Here is an 18,807-nt window from a genome sequence, read left to right as displayed (position 1 = left end):
TCAAAGAGGGCTTCAAAAGCAACCGAAGTGCGGCTAGGAAGATGCTCCTAGAGCTTTGAAGTCGTCTGGTGCTGCTGCCGCTGAGGGTGCTGCTCTTCTGGGAATTGCGTTGGTAGAGTGGCTGTTGAGGGAAGGAGGGAGGGGCTGGAGCGAAAGGGCGAAGAACGGGAGGTTCAAGCTGGCAGCCGGAGGGCCTTCTGAGAGTGGAGGACACGCTTTTATCAAACAGTTGACAATAAATTTACTACGGCTGCATTCAGGAGTACGTGCAGCAGTTCTTGTGGTGCTTTTGCTGCCGCTACTGCCGCCGACGGCGAGCTGCTGTCACTGAGGCATGAGGCAAGAGCCGCTGGCGGAGATTTCGTTAAAAACCGCTACACAATCTCTTCGCCTCTTAACATCTTTTACTGTGTTTTAATATAGATAATTATTTGGCCTCTTTAGCAGTGCATGTGTCTACCTCCGACGTGAGTCGTCACACTCCCCCAATCGCCGTTGCGCCCAGACGTATCGGCAGGACCACTGGATCAGTTGGACGGTTTGGGAATTAGGGGGATGGGAGCAGCACAAAGTGCGCTTGAAGAGCCTTTAGAGGGTTGTGCTCGGGGGTTTCGCGTCGTGTGTGAGTACTTGTCTGTGCTTGTGCCGCCGGCTAAAAGCAGGCGTGTTCGGCCGTCGTGCATGGCACTTGCGCTGTGGCCTCTAGAGGGAGACCACGGAGACTGTCTGCTGCACAAGCTTCCCTTCCGAGCGCTTCTCGGGATGCAGGAACGCTTTTGAGTGCCAGCAGGACCGCTGCACCAGCAGATGCAGGAGAAACAGCAGCGCCAGGAGGTGCAGCAGCAGCAACAGATGCCGCCGTTGCTTCAGTGCGCAGCGGAAGATGTCTCAGGTCACCTCGCCGCATGCTCCTAGAGACTGCCCTCCCGTAGCTATGGACAGTAACAAGGAGGCCCATCCTTTGGCCTTCGTCAAGCCGACCATCCCTCCATTGGAAATTCCTTCCGCGGAGGTTCTGGATGACTCTGAGGACGAGAATCTGTTCCCGTGGGAGGTGGAGAAGAGCCCCTCCATTTGTTTTGTTTACTTGATGGATTCGAGTTACAAGCAGGAAGCTCAGCTGCTGCTGATGGTTGTATGGCCCTTGTTAGTGGTGCTCTCGCTGGTAAAGCTCGTCTTAGGCTTCTTGGGGGCCTTCCGGTACCTAACGGCCGCTGCGCATCCGACAGGGGGAAGCAACGTGCAGGCCATAGTTGCAGAGCTGCCTGTACACCGCAACATCTGGGTAGAGTCGGTGTACTGGGTGTCCCTCTTATCCTTCCTCTTCACCCAGACTGCCGTTGCAGGCAGCTACATGTGCCTTTTGAAACATCACATCATTGGACCTTCGCTGAAGCACTTCAAGCTGCACAAGGCCTTCGACAGAGGGCTCCTTCTGCACGCAGTTGCCGCAGCCGCCGCATGCTTCTCCCTTCTCAAATTGTTTTTAGGAGCTTTCCTTGGAGCTATCGTGACTAACGCCAGGGAAAACCCCCCAGTCTGGCCCTACTACGGGCACCACCAGCGGCACCTCCAAGAGCAACAGAGGCCGCTACAGCACCGCCAGAAAAGCTCGAAACCACCCGAGACGCCTTCCAGCACAAAGCTGTCCGCTGCTGTGAGCACCATCGCCGCAGCGGGCAGCGCAACAAGTCCAGCAGGAACAAGAGAAGTGCTACCATCGCCACTCTCACCAGCATCTCCCGAAATCGCATCAGTTACAGCACAAACAGCACCGCCAGAAGTCCTACCAGTGGCAGCAGATGCGGCAGACGCTCGACATCCACCACCAGCACAAGCTCCAGCAGCATCAAAAGCTCTACTACCACCATTACCACCACCACCACCACCAGCAACAGCAGCAGCAGAAGCACCCGCATCACCACTATTACCATTGGGACCTCAATTAGGGCTCAAGGATTCAAGTAGTCCCGAGCTGAGGTCACCAATGCTTGCTCGCGTACAACAGCATGGACAACTGTGGCAGCGGGGGCAGAAGATTGCTACACACCGGCACCTGTTGCAGCCTGAAGGAGGAAACCGTGAGAGGCATGTAGAGGGACAAGAGGCGCTTAGGACAGCAACCATGTTCCTGGAGTGGAAGAACACCCCCATCTCCCCACATGCATCCACAACACAAGCAGGCATAGCCGCACTGCCGGCAGGCCCTGAGGAATTTACCTCGCCCCTTTATAAGCCGCTGCTGATTTGTTGCTTTTGTTTGGATGTGCCGCTGCTTCTGCTACACACCGCTGCCTTCCTGTTACTGTGGCGAATGGCGAAGAAGGTGGGCAAGCTCTTTGGCATGCGCATGCCCAAGCTGCCCTTCTGAGAATAACCTCCTCCCTGCTGTCCGCCGAGGTGGCTGCAGCGGCGACAGCTTTTTCTGGGTGCTTTTGGCCGCCACAGCCAGCACAGGAGGCATCCTATCCGCGCACAAAAGGCAGCCTTTCAACACCCTGCAGGATGCAATAGGTATTGCACAAAAACGCAGAGCAGGGAGGGGCTTCGGCGGCCCCTAGATGCCAGTGGCTGTGGGTGCAGCTACAGCAGGAGCCGCACACACGTCCCTTTCCCATTCCGTTTCAGCGTTTTTGCACCTTTTCGGATGCGTCAAAAGCCGCATTGTTATTGCGAATGGACGCATATACGGATGCATGCAAGAAAGTTTCTGGCACTGCTGCCGTTTAGTGCCAAGTGCAGCAACGCACACAAATTTGTGTGCGTTGCCGCACGCAGCATATATATACATATATATATATATAACGGCCACACGGCCCAGGCGGTGGATGCATCCATAAGACGTTCACGAAGTGGGTTTCGAATAAAATATATTCCGGCAGGCATCACAGGATGCGTGATAGCCCCCGGCTACACTTTGTGACGCCATCGCAGCGGACGTGCAGCGTCGATTAAAGTCAGAGAAAACTATGCATAGGCATGCATTTGTATATATAGATATATTTAGCTATATATATTTACACATCAACCTCTGACAGACAGAGGAAGGACGCCGACTGCTGTGAAGAACAAAGAATCAGAAAGATGCGATGTAACGCGTTGCAGCTGCTGTGCAGTCTGAGCGCTTTGCACCAAAACTAGAGGTATTGCAGCTCCGAGAGAATAATTTTGCGTTTCGAGTTGCACACGACTAATTGAGAAGCAGCTCCATGGCTGCATAATCCGAAGGGGGAGAGGGCATGTGCCTGCGAAGAAGGTCAGCCTGCAGCTTGGCGTCCCCTTAGTGTGTGCGGGGGTTCCCAGTTGCCGCTGCAGGCGGTTAGTGCCACGGTCGTTTCACACATTCAGAGAGAGCAGTGCCACGAGAGTCCTGGAGTGGATTTTGATCGATCTCGAGGTTATTGTGGGCAGAAGGCGGGGGGGCCAGGGGGGGTGTCTTCCGGAGCCTTAGTGCCGCTGATACACGATCACCGACCACTTGGGAAGGCGCACAGAGAGAGTTCCTCCCTCTTGCACTTGCGCTTCGGGGGGACCGGCGCTGTCGTGCCACCCACCGAAATCGGCAGCCTGAGAATTCAGGATGAGCCGCAGCTTTGTCCCGCTAGAGAACGGGCACTGCACGACATACGTGCACCCCCCTTCCCACTGCCCCTCTCCGCAGTTCAGGAGAATCAGCAGATTTCCGCGAGTGAAGCCTGACACACGCAGCACAAGGGAGCATGTCAACGAGCGGTTAGGCGCGGCAGGAGGAGCACATGGCCGCGGCAGTAGCAGTATTATTGTTCGCCATCACCACTGGAAAGATTCAAAGAAAAGCATACAACGGCACGCACACGAAGCCCACTGCACACACACAAAACACACGACTTCTGCGGCCTCAGAAGCGCACAGCACAGAATTGCATGATGCACATTGGCTGACGAGGACAGGTAGACTGAAAAAGAGAGACACACCGAACTCCCCAAGCTGGCACAAACGCGCAGCATACACATGCCCCAACAAGAAAATGCAGCAATCACCGGCAAGGCCACCCTCCCTCTTGAGCCAGACCCCCGCATATCCATATATATATATATATATATATATATATATATATATATATATATATATATATATATATATATATACACGTATACACACAAATATATATAAATATATATGTATATATATATATATATATATATATATATATATATATTTACCGATGCATACATATCTGCATATACATACATACATACACACATATATGAATAATTATATGTAGATCTGTGTATGCCGGCCCTTGAGTTGTCGGAGATGGTGGCTATCTTGCAGGGATACAGCGCTATTTAGAAACACAGAAAGCATGCCCCGGGAGAGGGCAGCGTGGGATTTTTTCGCGCAGGAGACGGACGCCCTTGGTCAGAGACTGTCTCCTGCAGTTATGCACGCTGTGCAGACAAAGCTTTTCGGTCGAAGACAGCGCAGTCAGTTTTTTTGAGGGGCTGCTTTGCTTCTCTCTCTTTCCTTTTCTTTCTCGCTTTCTCCTTTTCCCTTTCTATTTCTCTCTCTTTCGGAAACCAAGGCTTCAAAAGGCATACCCAGGACGCGATTCGTAGAGTTCTCGTGGAAGAACTGTGGCGTGCAGTGCTCGTCCGTCAACTCGGGAAGGCTCAAGCGCAGACGATTGGCTGCTGCCACCTGAGGCGAAAAGAGGCTTGTGCAGAGGGAGATACAGAATTACGATCAAGCGAAGGCTGGCAAGCAGTGGAGGAGGTCAGAGCGATGGCGCGAAGAGGCTGCGGAGTAAAGACGCGCGGCGAAACCCTCAGTTGAGCACCTAACTCCCCTCACGCAAACACGGCGTTGGAGTGAAAAACGTGCATAGCAAGAGACTTTCACTTGAAAGACAAGACAGAGCACGCGAACCAGCCAGAGTACAGGCCGTGCCACCAGCATTCAATCAACAAAGCGGCCAAGAGAAAAGAAGCATGCAAAAGGCGACACAAGAAGCAGCCCCCTGCAGCACGAAATCTCCATTAAGTAGCAGCACGAAATTCCCATTCAGCAGCAGCACGAAGTTCCCATCCAGCAGCAGCATGAAGTTTCCATTAGGTAGCAACATTAAGTTTCCATTAAGTAGCAGCACGAAATTTCCATCAAGTAGCAGCATGAAGCTTTCATTTAGCAGCAGCATGAAATTCCCATTAAGTAGCAGCACGAAATTTCCATTCAGCAGCAGCACGAAATTCCCATTTAGCAGCAGCACTACACCTCCCTCAGAGCAAAACAAGCCTAGCAGGGCACAGGCATAGTTTGGCGAGTGCGAAACAACCCGAAACAAACCAGCTTCATCATTTGCTGCGCATAAGCGTCTTCCATCAGACTCCAGTCCATACAACGGCCAGGCTCGACATTCCAGTAGCCGTCTTGATGCGTCTCTGAGCCCATAAAGAGCATCGGAAGGCCGCGGCTCACGGCTTGCAGAGAATACCTTCACGCACACAGACACTGCCAACGCCTAGAGCTATACACTCGCAGTGCCACCAAAGGATGCGCACACATACATATTTTACATACATACACACATATGTACATATATGTACATATACATACATGTACATACATGCACAGATACACATCCATATTTTACATACATACACATACATGTACATACACATACAGATACATATAGGTATACACGTACACATACATACATGTACATAGACATACATATAGATACACATACATACACATACATATATACACACATACATATACATATATACGTACATACACATACACAGATACATATATACATACATGTATGGAAGGGCAGACAGACGATACTTCAAAACTGCGTGTGGCGGCATTTTCTTGATGAACTACTGCACCCCGAAAAGGCATTGCATATTATAAGAGCCGCTCCAACAAAGCAGAGGCCGGAAGGGCGACGTGGGGCACGGCAGGGTGTCGATGAACAGAAACAAAGATGCATGCCAAGTTGAAAGACTGCATTTTGCATTGTGTAGCACGTGAGATCAGGAAAAAGGCGGCTCCAAGCCACATATTGAGGAAAAAGAAATGCAAGCGCAAGCTTTTGTGCTCGCGTTCTGCAGTGTCTAGGCTGCAGTCAATACGCGGCTTCCCACATAGCCTTCCGCGAGGCCTAGTGTGTGCTATCGTGGCTTGACAGAGGGCCAGCTAGCTGACTGACACAACTCGTGCGTCGGGGAGGAAGGCTTGGAGATGTGCTGCCGACTATTCCATGTTCGATATGCATTGCGCATTCCTTGATTCTCGCAAGCTTAAAGCTGGCTGCCTCGAGCTTACCACATGCGGCACTGAGCGCGGCTATGCCAGTTGTGTCTATTCCCAATGAGGGAGACGAAGAACTTCCCCTGTTTTCCATCAGTGTGCCCCTGAGAAGCGGGAGCAGATGGACGTTTGAGGTTCACGTGCAGGAAGGGTGAAACAGCCGCGTATGCACGGAAGACACACACGGAAAGTTTCCGCTTCTTTGCGGCTTCACCACTGAAAAGGAGGAAAAACGACTCAGGGGCAGGAAATACGTGGAGTGCTGAAAAATGGCTGCATTTTCAGGAGGTTTATTCATGAAGATACAACAGCCTTCCGGGAATGTTGCATGAAGAGGGTTCAAAAGGGCAAGGCAGTCCATATACACAGTACGGCTTCACGTACTCCCTTGCGATTTCCTGCCTGATCGTGGCTCCCCAAAATCGAGTTTACGCACTGCGATGACTTGGAAAACCCCCTGATTGGTGGCGGCGAACACAGCAAATCCGCATGCACCAAGCTCGCATTCCGGCTGATGCACGCTGGAGACACCTCACACACTCCTGCACTGTTTTTTCATGAGGGGCCGCTGCATCAACGGGGCCCCAAGCGGCCCTCTTTTAGATGCACAGAAACGCACTGGTGGATGTTGACGATATTCTTGATCATGGAAAGATGGTGGGGCACTTCTTCATTCCGCATGATCTGCGCGGAGCAGCCGCACGGACAGCAGGCTTGAGCGGAAGCTCTCTTAGCTTTAAAAGCTTCTTCTGAGGCGCTGCCTGCTGCGTCCACAATGCTGCATGCAACTTGCCTTCATGGCATCATAAAACGCCGAGTGTACCCAGCAAGCGTCACACTGCGCTTCGCGGCAGACCCTCGGATTTTCAGGTGTGATTTCGGCAATGAGCATCTTTGACGGGAACCGGCTCTTCAGATAGCCTGTAAGCTCCTGAAGAGAAGAGACACCCGCCAGAAAGAAAAAGCACAAGTGTCTTCCTCGTCTAGCGTTTTTATTTTGACCCCTCGCCGTCTGAAACTGAAACGGGCAGCCTGCGCTCTGCGAAGGACTTGAACAGGCACCGCAAGCGAAACAGCCCAGCAGCAAGGGGCCTCTAATGCTCTTGGGAAGGCGGTATTTCAGACATGGAGGGAGGCAAAAAACAGTACTTGAAGTAAGTTCCACGGCAAATTATGCACCGAGTCCAAGCGCAAAGCGTCTGCACTGCAGCAAGGCAGCACAATGAAATTTACGCGCAGACCACCTTGCTGGATTCACCTGCTGCTGCCAGTGCTGCCGCCGTGTTTACGCCATGTCGGAAGAGCAAGATTTTCAGCAGGAGCCTAGAAGCAGCGAGCCAGCAAGCTAGAGAGACATCATAGAGGGAGAGAAGAAGAGGGAGTGATTGAGAGACACAGACGCAGAGAAACAGAGAGAGAGATCATGAGAAAGAGAAACAAAGCTTTCGCGAGGCACCTGGCCTTCGCATTTCCCTCATAAAGAATAGCGCATTTAAAGGCAGATATTTATATAGATACGTATAGTCTACAGCGGCATGCAATTGCAGCATCGACGTAGGCCACCACAGTGTATGGCCCAGCGCCATACTCGTATTCCTCAATAAAGGCAGCGGCAGCCTCCTTGATCATCTGACGGATTTCCCGCTTGTGAAATGCAAATTTTCGACCCCATCCGGACTCCCCTCCGCCTTCGAAATAAATTCCTCCGTTGTTGTGTTGGCCATAGCTGCGAGCGGACAGAAAGAGAGAGGAAACAAGGAGAGGAGCGGCTGCCAGCAGCAGACACACGAAGGAACAATGCATGCATGTACATGATATATATAGATATATTTACATCTGCGGCCCGTTGCTTCGTGGCTTGCGTCGTGCCTGCAAGCGATTTGTCCAGCTCAAAACACAAGCTTGCACCGCTGGCAAGCACCAACAGCAGCAGCAGCAGCTCTAGCAGCGTCGCCGGCAGCAGCAGCAACATTTTCTTGCAAAGCACCCGTCCCAGTTCCAGAGGGAGTTGAGTTTGGCAGAGCCGTGGTTCAAAACGAGATCGAAAATAACCTGCAGCAATACGGCCCATATATGTGCAGCAGACATCCTTCCCGTGAGTTCTTCAACCCCGCGAGGTTAATAAACCATACACAAAGGCCTCTCAGCCTCTTCAACCGGGCATAACAACGCGCTCGCAACCTCTTGAATCGTCGGTTCAGCTTCGCTTACCGCCATCTTCTTCTTGTGGCAGTGGTGAACAAGAGCCTTGAGCGCTTGGGGAGTTCCGTAAGGCGAGTGAATGGCAAAAAGCAGCCGCGGGTTATACCCCCATAGGCCACCAAACTCCTGGACTGGCATCAGCTCGACAGCCGTAAAGCCCTGAAGGCAAAAACACCCAACACTCCAGCCGTATACGGCATTCAGTTGCTCTGTGCAGCAACAAATGCATGCCAAATTTCAGGCCGGCAGCAGCTTACAAGGGATGCGATATAGTCTATCTTCTCTCCAACGGCCTCAAACACCCTGCAGGAAACAAACAGCCCTCTCGTTTCTAAATAAGCTCTTAAACTCCCTGTTTTAAAAAAAAACGTCTTCCACCTTCCCCCTGAAACGTGCAATTCCTCTCCAACCCCCCCCCAACTTTTCCCGAAAAAGCTGCAATGCGATTCCTCACGTTTGTCCGCCCTTGGGCGATACAAAAGTGCCGGGATGCAATTCGTAAATAATCCAGCGATTCCACGGCTGAATATCAGGCATGTCTGCAGGTCCTGCTGCTTTTTCTGCCGCTGCCTTTAGAAGGGGGGGGGCCACAACGAAACAGTCATTGCTGTTGAAGTCACAAAAACGCGCGTAGGGGTCGCCTGCAAAGATGAGCAGCAAATGCAGCAGCAGATGCAGCAGAAGACGCAGATATAGTAGCAGATGCACCAAATACAGTAGCACATGCACCGAATCCCTTAGCCAATGCACCAGATATCTTAGCCGATGCACCAAATCTCTTAGCCAATGCACCAGTTTTTAGCAGCAAATACAGTAGCAGATGTAGATCTATTAGCGGATGTAGCAAGAGTGGCCTCCAAGTCGGGTGTATGTACACCCCGCAGCCGGGCCGTCCTGTGGACGGGTAGAGCGTTCTTTGACATACGTCTGTGCAGAAGTTCGCCTTCCTGATAATAGCAATCGTTTCGTTTTGAGGAAAGCACAAAATGGTAGCGCATGCCTTCCTGAACCCCCGCGAGACAGACAGACCACAGGTCGCCCTCGCCCTCGGATTCCATGGGAAGCTGCACTCCTTGTATTTCCACCTGGAGAGAGCAGAAAAAGCATCCGGAAAATGTGAGACGTTTGAAAGAAGCCGATCCCTGAAAAAGGCACATTCTAGCGCTTGAACAGCGGCGATTCTGCGGCTTGCATGCTGGCCCCTCCACACATTCCGGAAAGAATGCTTACCCACGCCATGGAAACATGGGGCCCCCAAAATCTAAAGGCACAGAGGCCTCTTTGTCTATTAAACAAGGTGCAACCTAGCGCCTTTCCCGAGCGGTCTTCTGTCTTTGGTACAATCACGATTTCTTGCGCTGCCTTGGCTGCCGTCGCCTCATCTGGCAAATCGCCCATTGCTGGTGCTTCCGCTGTCGCCACTATTTTTGCAGCTGCCCCTTCTGCCACTGCTGTCTCCTCTGCTGTCTCCTCTGCTGCTTCTGCTGCTGTCTCCTCTGCTGCTGTCTCCTCTGCTGCTGCTACTGCTGCCTTCTCTGCTGCGTTTGCTGCCTGTAAATGCCACACTCGGGAAGCCCCCCCTGCTGCTGCCTCTGCCGCTCCCTCCTCCGCTGCGGTCTGAGGTTCTTCTACTGTTGAAGCCTTTGTCACTCCTGTGGCTGCTCTGGCCGCTTGAAATGCCGCCTTCGCCGTTTTTGCTGCCTCCGCCTTTGCTTCCTTTGCCATCTTTGGGAGACGAGAGCTTGCGAAATTTACTGCTGCTCGGTGCGATGTCGCGGAGCCCTCTGCTGCTCTGTTTTCCGTTACCTCTAGGGCAGCACTCTCCGCTGAGGAGGCATCAGTGAGTGTTGCTTCCGCTGTTGCAGCTGCTTCGTCTTCTGCCTCTGCTTCTGGATACACCCCTTCGTGTTTTGTCGTTGTCGTTGCTCTGGCTGTTGTTGCAGCTGCTGCCGCCTCGGCTGACAGCTGCGCGGCAGCAGCTGCAACTGCAGCAGCAACTGCTGCACTGATGGCCTTCTCGTCGTCCGCTGTAAGCGCCGCCGACTTCGTTGCCTCTTCCGCGTCAGCAACTGCCGTATTACCCTCTGTTGTTACGGCTGCACCTGATTCTCCAACAACGTTCCTCGCCTCTGGGCACGTGGGATGCTGCAGCAGCGGAGGCTGCACTGGCAGCTGCAGCTGTTGTTTTCGCAATTCAGAGCGCCCCGAGACGTCACCCTGCACAGGCTGGCAAGCACCACAGCACTAATGGGCAACACGCGACAGCCCCTGACTTACAGCTGCCTGCGTGCGCTGGGCAGCACGAAACCCCATGAATTGAGAGTACCCGCATGAGCGTTGGCCCTTAAATAATGAAGGACTCGCAAAAAATCGATGCGAAATGCCGAGGTTCAAAAGTTCTACTCTCAAACAACACACACATATGCGCATTCACACACCCTAGACAGCCCAGCCGCCCCCTCTCAATACCCTGAAAGCTCACCTCAGACACCTCTGTGTTCCTCCTGTTTCGGTGCCTGTGGCAACACTTCAACAAACGAATAACATCCATAGTACTACTGCTGCTGCTGCTGTTGCTGTTGCTGCTGCTGGGGGCCCCCGTCGGCGGCAGAGGAAGGGGGGCCCCTGCTGGGAGCCGGGAGGCTATGAGGAAGGTCGTAGAGCGAGGGAAGACGGACGTGGAATTTTCCTCGCCGAAGCCAAAATTAAAGGTTCTACGTCGAAAAAAGTAAGATCAAGCGGAAAAGGAGGGATGAAACAGCGAGAGCACACGCTGCTGTTTCGTGCCGTGGCAGTCTAGTTGCTGCTCTGCTGCTCGTTTCGCAATGCTCGTGGAAAGCGCAACACACACAGGCCGCTGGCAAGCAGCCGCATGCGTGTGACTTTGTCCGAGGTGTGTAGCTTTGTGCCGCCGTGAGATTTCTTGGGAGAACCGCAGTCTCCCCCTTCCCCTCTGCTTCCCCCCACAAAACGCCGCTCGGCTGCCACCTAGGGAGCAACGAAACGCAGGGCGGATATGGGGACCCCAAGACAAAGTGGTGAACTCTATGACTTTAAAAAAGCGACTTTCTGGCAGAATTTGCATTTCAGAGGCGTCGGGAAGGCTGGCATCTGCCGCGTGGGCTGCCGGCGTGAGGAGAGTGTGGACGCGAGCACACCAGCGGCCGGGGGGAAGGAGGCACACCGCAGCGAGGGCAGCCAGGGATGATCTCAATGGAAACGGAGGTTTAAATGCAAACCATTCTTGCGTTTGCAACCTTAAACACAAATTTCTGAATTTTAAGCGCTCAAGAGACCACGAAGAAGCACGCAACGCTGAAGCTTCACGAGGGCGACCCCTGCCAAGTGACGCCGTCGTGGCCATAGATGCACGGCAGGGCAGTGCAGAGCGGCGCGTCTGTTCTTCTCACCACCTGCTTGTCTTTGCTTTGTAGACTTGATAATCAGCATAATTGAATTTTAGGGGCTTGGTCGGGCGTCGTGTGGCGTCCTCTTCGCGATGCTTCTGCGCACCGCTTAGGCATTTCGATTCCAAGGCCCCCGATGTGACGAAGCAAACAATCAACGCGAGACACTGCACGCACAGAAATGCTGGAAGCCTCTCTTGGAGCAGCACACCCAGCCAGAAATTCTCTGATCCGAAGATCCGCTGAGGAGATCTGTAGGGCAGAACTGACGGGGGCACACGCGCCAAACAGGCAGTCACGCTGCCTCACCGTGAGCAAGCAAGGTTGCGTGCTTCCGAGGCTGTAGGCGTCAAACTTGAAATAAAGACTGTCTGTAGCAGCCAGGCTTGATCCCAGTGGACCCTTTTCCAGATGGTGCGACGTTCGGCAGAGTACCCAGCCCGTGCGGGGCCTCCATCTAAGACACCCATATGGAGGCCCCTGCATAAAAAGCTTGACAAGTTTTGACGTCTTCAGCAAAAATCACCCTCCTTCCACCGCTCTCGGTACTCAGATTTTCCGACCTGAAGAGCGAGAAAATCAAGGGTTCGCGTCCTCGAACCTTTTGAGTACTCTAAGTATGCATAGCCACAAGCGCGTGGCCTCTAGCGTAAAAGCACACAAAATTACGCCTTTTCGCATCAAGCCGTCAGTTCTCTGCAGTAAATAAAACCCTCTAACGAGCAAGCCAACGAGTCTCTTGCTTACTAAATCGGAAGTTTAAAAATAGTTTTATGGAGAATGCCGAAGTGCAGCGCAGTCCACTACAGAAATCCTCCGTCCGTGAGCTTCCTTCCTTCCCTTAGCTACACGTTCCCCACCATCATGAAGCTCCAAAGTTTCGGACACTGCAGCAGTGCACTACGCGTGACGAGCGATTGGCGGGGGTTCTTTTTGGTCTGACCGGGGAAGGTGTTAGGCCTTAGTCCAGCGCTTGCCGCCCTCATCTTTGGAAGTCTCCTAGACAGACAAAATGCGCGCAGCGCCTCCAAGGGCTTCCATCTGCACCTACTAGGCTCGTGTGGCTCCTCAGGAGCATCCTGTTTGCCAGCACGTAGATGGAGGTGAAGGCTACAAAGATAGGGATTGGCCTCGCTCTGATGTGGTATATATACAGGAAGACATATACATATATGTCTTCCTTGTCATAGAGTTATATACGCTGCTCTGTTAGCACTCAATTCTTGCGGTCACCCAGGAAGCAGGGCTACACTTTCGAAGACACCGGCGCGCAGACACCTAAACACAGACTTGTAGAAATGTGTGCATAACCATACATCTATATCAAGTGAGCGAGCCATCTATCTGCAGAGCTTGTTTGGTGCGCGTGGCATTCGGCATCTGTAAAATCCCCCTCCGCTCGTTTCAGACAGCATTTGGTATTAGTAGCGCGATATATGTTTTTTGAAACAGAGCGCCCTCAACCGCTACACTTCTGTTTTTCCTGCCCGCCCATCCAATTCTTCCCGTAGCTCTCTGCGGAGACTACTGAGCGCGCTGGGCAACAACGGTGTGTGCTCAAAGAGAGGACACCCCGCGTTGCCTTCTTCTGTGCTATTTCTGAAGGCCGCCTGCAAGCAGGCAGGCTGGCACTGTCTGTGCCTCTGAGTCGTTGCTGCCTATTGCTCATTGTGCGTCGACAGCTCTTTTCACGGCCACAAACGCAACGTCACTTTTGCCGGCTCTGCGTGTGGTTCTAACTGTCTTGGTCACCGAGAGGTATAAAGAACTGTTCCGGCCCTTTAAAAAGATAATGTAGAATAGAGCTGCCAGCCTTTCGGCTCAGGCAGCGCGCGAAGCATGTTAAAAATTTGGCATTTAAGCTGCGTGTGCAGCGCCTCGGGAAGCTGTCTCATTTTTTACGAGCCAGCGCCTTCTGCCCGAAGCAGCCGCCAAGCCCAAGTACGGCTTCGCTTCTGGCAGCAACAACAGCATCTGCTGGCATTTGGATCTCTTTTTCTTACTGCTTCTCGTGTGTTGCACACAAGACAAGGTGTTGCTGCCGGTAGAACGCAGTGGTTTTAACACAGTGCAAACGAGTGCTTTGGGTTGAAGGGCCATTGAAAATTATTGTCTCCCTGCGATGATGAAGCGCTATGCACCGCCGCTGCTGCTGTTGCTGTTGCTGCTGCTGCCGCGCGCCTTGTCGCTGCATGCGCCACAGGCAACAGCGGGAGTGCAGCAGCAATTCTTGCCCTCCATTCCACTGCCCGCAGATCTTTCTCAGTCTTTCTTTACCGAGCGACTGCAGCGTCTCGATCTGCAGCAGCTCCAGATACCGCTAACAGGGGCACTGCATTCGCATGGAGTAAAGCGCCAGAAAGGTCGGGAGCCGTGAGGAGGCATCCAAAGAATCCCTGGGTATATGCATCAGAGTGCAGATTTATGATTGTCCGTGGTCGCATCTTGCGGCGAGGCTACGTTGCCTCGCGCTGGTGACGAGGATGCACCAGCAGCAGCAGGCGTAGTAGTAGTAGCAGCAGCAGCAGGCGTAGTAGTAGCAGCAGCAGCAGGCGTAGTAGTAGCAGCAGCAGCAGGCGTAGTAGCAGCAGCAGCAGCAGCAGGCGTATTAGCAGCAGCAGCAGGCGTAGTAGCAGCAGCACTAGATGCCCTCGGGCATGGCCCCATGTGCTTTAGGCGAATATGTTGCTGCTGCAGGCATGAGTATGCTTCGAGTTCGCATTCGTTCGCATAGGTTTGCCCATCCGTTCCACAAACCCTGACGCCTCCCGACGGACAGTTGATCCTGCAGCGTTGCTGCTTCTTTCCCTCTTGCTGCTGCTGCTGCTGCTGCTGGTTTTGCTGTTGCTCCTGAGAGGGAGGCGGCGTGCTGCTCTTCGTGGCGCTGCGGCCAGGAGACGCACTGGCGGTAGAATCTCCCTGTTGCTGCGACTGATATCCAGGTTCGCACGGCCCTTCGTGCAGCAAAAACAGCGGAGTCGCAGGATGATGGGTGTTGCTGTTGCCAGTGCTGCTGAGCCGACAGACCTCCGTCAGCAGTGCGCAGCGGCTCTCATAGGTGACTGCGTCAGATCCGCAAGCGGGGGGCCCCCTGTTTACGGGGGCCCCCAGACACTCAACAGGAGTACAGGGATCTACGCTCTGGCCTAGAAACTCTTCTTCCTGTGCTGCTGCAGCCGCAGCGGCGGCAGACATGAGCGCTGTCGCTCTGGTGAGGTCGCTTGCTTCCTGCGAAGTCAGCACTGGTAGCTGCTGCTGCTGCATCAGCTGCTGCTGCATCAGCTGCTGCTGGTGCCGCTGCTGCAGGTGCTGCTGCTGCTGCTGCTCGGGGGCCAGCATCTGCTGCAGCTGCAGGTATATTTGTCGCTGCTGCTGCAGCGGCAGGTGCTGCAGCACCAGCGACGTCAGCTGCTCCACAGAAAATCTGCTGCCCGATGCAGACAAGTCTCCCAAGACTCCTCGCAAGCTATTCATGAGGACTGCTGCGGTAGGGGAAAGCGGCTTTGCTTGCCTTCCCACCGAGGCAGCACTCGTCATTTCTGGCGCGACAGCCATGCCTGCATTCAATCCAGCCGCATTGACTGCGCCTGCAGATGCACGATACGGAGGCTGGTGCTGCATCTGCTGCTGCATGTACTGCTGCTGCTGCATGTACTGCTGCTGCTGCAGCCACTGCAGCTGCTGCAGCTGCTCCAGCTGCTGCTGTTGCTGCTGTCGCTGCAATTGCTGAAGCTGCTGCTGCTGCTGCTGAAGCTGCTCCAGCTGCTGCTGCTGATATGGTGTCCAGCCTTGCTGCTGCAACTGCTGCTTGGGAAGCTGCTGCTGCCATTGAGGACCGTACTGCGAGGCCGCTTGCTGCTGTGGCAGCCCCGTAGGCAATTGCTGCCCTTGCTGCTGCATCATTAGCTGCAGTTGCTGCTGTTGCTGCAGCTGCTGCTGCTGCTGCAGCTGCTGCTGTTGCTGCAGCTGCTGCATGTACTGCTGCTGCATGTACTGCTGCTGCTGCTGCTGCTGCTGCTGCTGCACGCGCCGATGCAGCTGTTGCTGCATGAGTTGCTGTTGCATCATTTGATGCTGCATCGCAACAGCAGGAATTGTCTGCAGGCGCCGTCCTTCGCCCTCTTGCTGCTGCTCAGGACTCGAAGCAGTTCCCCTAATGATTGCTTCCGCCGTAGCACTTCCAGTATCCTTTAAAACCAGCAGTAAAAAGGCGACAGCAACCAGCCAAATCCGCTTTAAATGGGCAGCTGCATTTATCACAGGAACTCTAAGCGCTGCCGTTGCTGTAGCAGCTGTTGCCGCTGCCGTGCTGGTGCTCTGCGTTGTCTTGGAGGCCTTGCCACCAAAATGTGTAGTGCTGCCGTCAGTTCTGGAAGGCGTTGTTTCTTCTGATGCCACTGAAGCAGCGCCAGAAGACATATAAGAGCTTTTCCTAGCACCGTTGAAGGCTCTCGTCGGTAGCCGGTTTTTAGAAGGGCCTTCAGGGGGCCCCCCGTGGCGGTGTGTACTGCTTGGTGGAGGAGCACAGCAGGAATGACGCAGGCAGGGGGATCCTGTAGAATAGATTCGGACGCTGCACCTGATAAGAGGGCTTAAAGGCGAAATAGGCCCGCTGTTGCTTGCAGCGGAAGACTGCTGCAGCTGTTGTGCGGGTGATTTGCGGGGGGCTGCGGGTTGCTCATCCCAATCGAGCATCATGTCCTCGAGATGAGTGTGCACCTCGGGCAACGCTGCGGTGCAGATACACCTGGATCAGCGCTTGAGTGGCCGGTTACCTGAAATAAAACGGGTGTGTTTGTGGAGCTGCAATAGCTGGGATGGTCCACTGCAAATTTTCGATTCAGGGTGAAACCCTGGCAAAAAGAATCATGGTATCGCCGACTCTCTTATCACTGACGCATATTTCCAAGAATATTTCACGGGCTGTCCCCAGAGTAGAGGAAACTGAAGTGCGTTCAATCATATGCAGCTGTCTGGGTCACCTGCCTGCTGCTTCCTCCCGCGGGGTAAAGTTTGTACTTTTAACTGAAATCGGCGTTATGTATGATGGAAAATGACTGAGCAATTTGAACTGTCTAGAGAATTTGAAGCTGTAGAAACGCCGGAGAGGCAGAACGCGAAAAAGCGGGAGAACTTGGCCAAAACCAGCAGTTCGCCGCTGCCTGGGGGGTGGACAGACACCTGAGACGTTGCAATAAGCGAAAGAGAAGAGATTACCAGATAAAGCACATTTTCTAGCGTAATTATGGCTTTGGTCGAATCAAATGCACTGAAAACGTCCGCACTGTTCGCCTTTCCCTCAGTTTCTGCGCTTTTGCGAAGGCACACCGGCTTCAGCCCTGCAGGGGTTTTGATTAGTATGCACGCTCCCCTTCACATGCGTGGGTTCTAGATTATATCTTAGGAATCCGTTCTAAAAATGTATCGCTTCTATCAAAGATGCAAGAACAATAGGGGATTTACCGAACAGGGTCCATTTGCGCCCTGCAGAGCGTAGAAGCTCAGCGCTACGCACCCTCGTAGTACAGAATGGTTTGGCAATTAGAAGATTTGTAGCTGGCATGTCACCACTCACGGCTAGGGATCTGCAGTCCAGATTTTGAGGCCGGGGATGGGACTGGGACAAGGCGAGGTATCTTTTGTGTGTTTCCAGCTGCTCGCAGAAGGAATCCAGGCTTAAAAACACCCATCACCGATCCCCATAAAACGAGACTTAGCCTCTCAGCCAACTAAAAATTTGAACAAAGTTATTGAGAGTAGAGTATGGAAGGGTTCTTCTTTCCCCATTCCTCAGGGTTCCCCACACAGGAGAGAGGCAGCCAGAGTGCGCGTAGCTGCACCCTTCAACCTCTCGGAGGATTCACAGCTAGTTGCACATCTCATTCAGTGCACAGGCACACCACGCTGAGCTATACCGTACTGATTTGATGCTACCCTGCAACGCATAAGATCAATGAGTAGCCACACCAAGGAGTCACCTTTCTACCATTAGTCAGCTGGGGATAACTAGTGTATTCAAAATGCCAAAGCGTGTCTTAGTCCTCCACAAGGTTTGGAATTTATGTGGTTCAAATTTGCAGCCATTTTTTCCCATTTTCATGAAAGGAGCGGGGACTCACGTTAGACGATAGCCAAAGCCAAATTGTAGTAAAAGTAGTGGGCTAGGCTACGCTTTGCTAATCGCTAATATGACTAGCATGATGGAAAATCCTGAAGAATTTGGCGAACTGGTATTTTCTCATATTTTTTGCATACTTCGAGCCACTCTTAGCTCGATAGTAGGAGACTCAAACTTTATGCTTGTGAACGCTAGAAGTGCTTATCCGGTGCATCTACGCGCACTCGAGCTATCACTCTCCCCTCCTGTGGAAAACTCCTAGAGGTGGGGAAAATGCGAAGGACAAAGCTTTTCTGTAAGAGGATGAATAACTTTCTACTGTACTGCAATGAGTGTGGTGCTGAGTATCTCCCTATGGAACCTTAGATGGGGTGTTACAGCGTGGATCAAGTCACAGCATAAACGCTGTGCGTCAGGAGTCACATCAGGCTCACGTATCTGGGTCATTTGATGCGGCCCTGCGCTGTGTTTTAGCGCATGCCTCACCAATTATCTAGGGAGAAAAGGCAGAGACCGTAACGACAGGAGAAAAAACATGCGGAATAGGCAAGTATAAATGGAAAGCCTTGCACAGTTAGGTATTTGTATTAAGGCACAACCACCCGTATCCCCCCCAGGGGAACGCCCCTCCCGGCCCCCCTGCCCCCACCCCGCTATCAGAGCTGCCGCACCCACACGTAGTGCCTTTTAGACAGCCCAGCCAGCACATTTTAGGGCCTTATCCACGAAGGCTTACTAGCTTCAAAAGCCAAGGACTTGTACAATTTGGACTCTACCAGCCGT

The 18,807-nt window shown here is 53.0% G+C and overlaps 3 protein-coding genes across 3 annotated transcripts; 1 reads left to right on the top strand and 2 right to left on the bottom strand.

The window, feature by feature from the left end:
* The first annotated feature begins 883 nt into the window (after positions 1–883).
* LOC34623037 lies at positions 884–2,371 on the top strand. Its single transcript, XM_026338718.1, has 3 exons — positions 884–1,843; positions 1,883–1,926; positions 2,209–2,371. The coding sequence occupies exons 1-3, from the start codon at positions 884–886 to the stop codon at positions 2,369–2,371; spliced, it is 1,167 nt and encodes a 388-aa protein (XP_026194503.1).
* Positions 2,372–3,447: 1,076 nt separating this feature from the next.
* Positions 3,448–10,224, bottom strand: LOC34620023 (1,4-alpha-glucan branching enzyme GlgB). Its single transcript, XM_026338709.1, has 15 exons — positions 10,030–10,224; positions 9,425–9,584; positions 8,954–9,140; positions 8,757–8,802; positions 8,509–8,658; positions 8,285–8,349; positions 7,886–8,023; positions 7,447–7,501; positions 7,087–7,228; positions 6,917–7,031; positions 6,682–6,754; positions 6,313–6,401; positions 5,326–5,473; positions 4,581–4,680; positions 3,448–3,695 (listed from the first exon to the last, which is right to left on the bottom strand). The coding sequence occupies exons 1-15, from the start codon at positions 10,222–10,224 to the stop codon at positions 3,448–3,450; spliced, it is 1,911 nt and encodes a 636-aa protein (XP_026194494.1).
* A 3,955-nt stretch (positions 10,225–14,179) lies between these two features.
* On the bottom strand, positions 14,180–15,986 carry LOC113147605 (putative uncharacterized protein DDB_G0271606). Its single transcript, XM_026338701.1, has 3 exons — positions 14,814–15,986; positions 14,523–14,753; positions 14,180–14,302 (listed from the first exon to the last, which is right to left on the bottom strand). The coding sequence occupies exons 1-3, from the start codon at positions 15,984–15,986 to the stop codon at positions 14,180–14,182; spliced, it is 1,527 nt and encodes a 508-aa protein (XP_026194486.1).
* Between the last annotated feature and the right edge of the window lie 2,821 nt (positions 15,987–18,807).

Source organism: Cyclospora cayetanensis, unplaced genomic scaffold (assembly GCF_002999335.1).
Source record: "Cyclospora cayetanensis isolate NF1_C8 unplaced genomic scaffold, CcayRef3 CcayRef3_contig_105, whole genome shotgun sequence".
In the NCBI taxonomy this organism is placed as follows: Eukaryota; Apicomplexa; class Conoidasida; order Eucoccidiorida; family Eimeriidae; genus Cyclospora; species Cyclospora cayetanensis.
Note: the sequence above shows the minus strand (reverse complement) of the source record. Positions and strands in the feature narration are given on the sequence as shown.

Coding starts and splice junctions, on each gene's coding strand:
- LOC113147605 (XM_026338701.1), bottom strand. CDS start 15,986: ATGCAGCATCAAATGATGCAACAGCAACTCATGCAGCAACAGCTGCAT. Junction 14,754..14,813: donor AGCAACAGGGAGATTCTACC/GCCAGTGCGTCT, acceptor CCCTCTCAGGAG/CAACAGCAAAACCAGCAGCA. Junction 14,303..14,522: donor CTGCTACTACGCCTGCTGCT/GCTGCTAATACG, acceptor GCATATACCCAG/GGATTCTTTGGATGCCTCCT.
- LOC34620023 (XM_026338709.1), bottom strand. CDS start 10,224: ATGGCAAAGGAAGCAAAGGCGGAGGCAGCAAAAACGGCGAAGGCGGCA. Junction 9,585..10,029: donor CAGCAAACGCAGCAGAGAAG/GCAGCAGTAGCA, acceptor TGCTCTCTCCAG/GTGGAAATACAAGGAGTGCA. Junction 4,681..5,325: donor CGCAGCAAATGATGAAGCTG/GTTTGTTTCGGG, acceptor TTTTCGCCTCAG/GTGGCAGCAGCCAATCGTCT.
- LOC34623037 (XM_026338718.1), top strand. CDS start 884: ATGTCTCAGGTCACCTCGCCGCATGCTCCTAGAGACTGCCCTCCCGTA. Junction 1,844..1,882: donor CACCACCAGCACAAGCTCCA/GCAGCATCAAAA, acceptor TTACCACCACCA/CCACCACCAGCAACAGCAGC. Junction 1,927..2,208: donor GAAGCACCCGCATCACCACT/ATTACCATTGGG, acceptor GCCGGCAGGCCC/TGAGGAATTTACCTCGCCCC.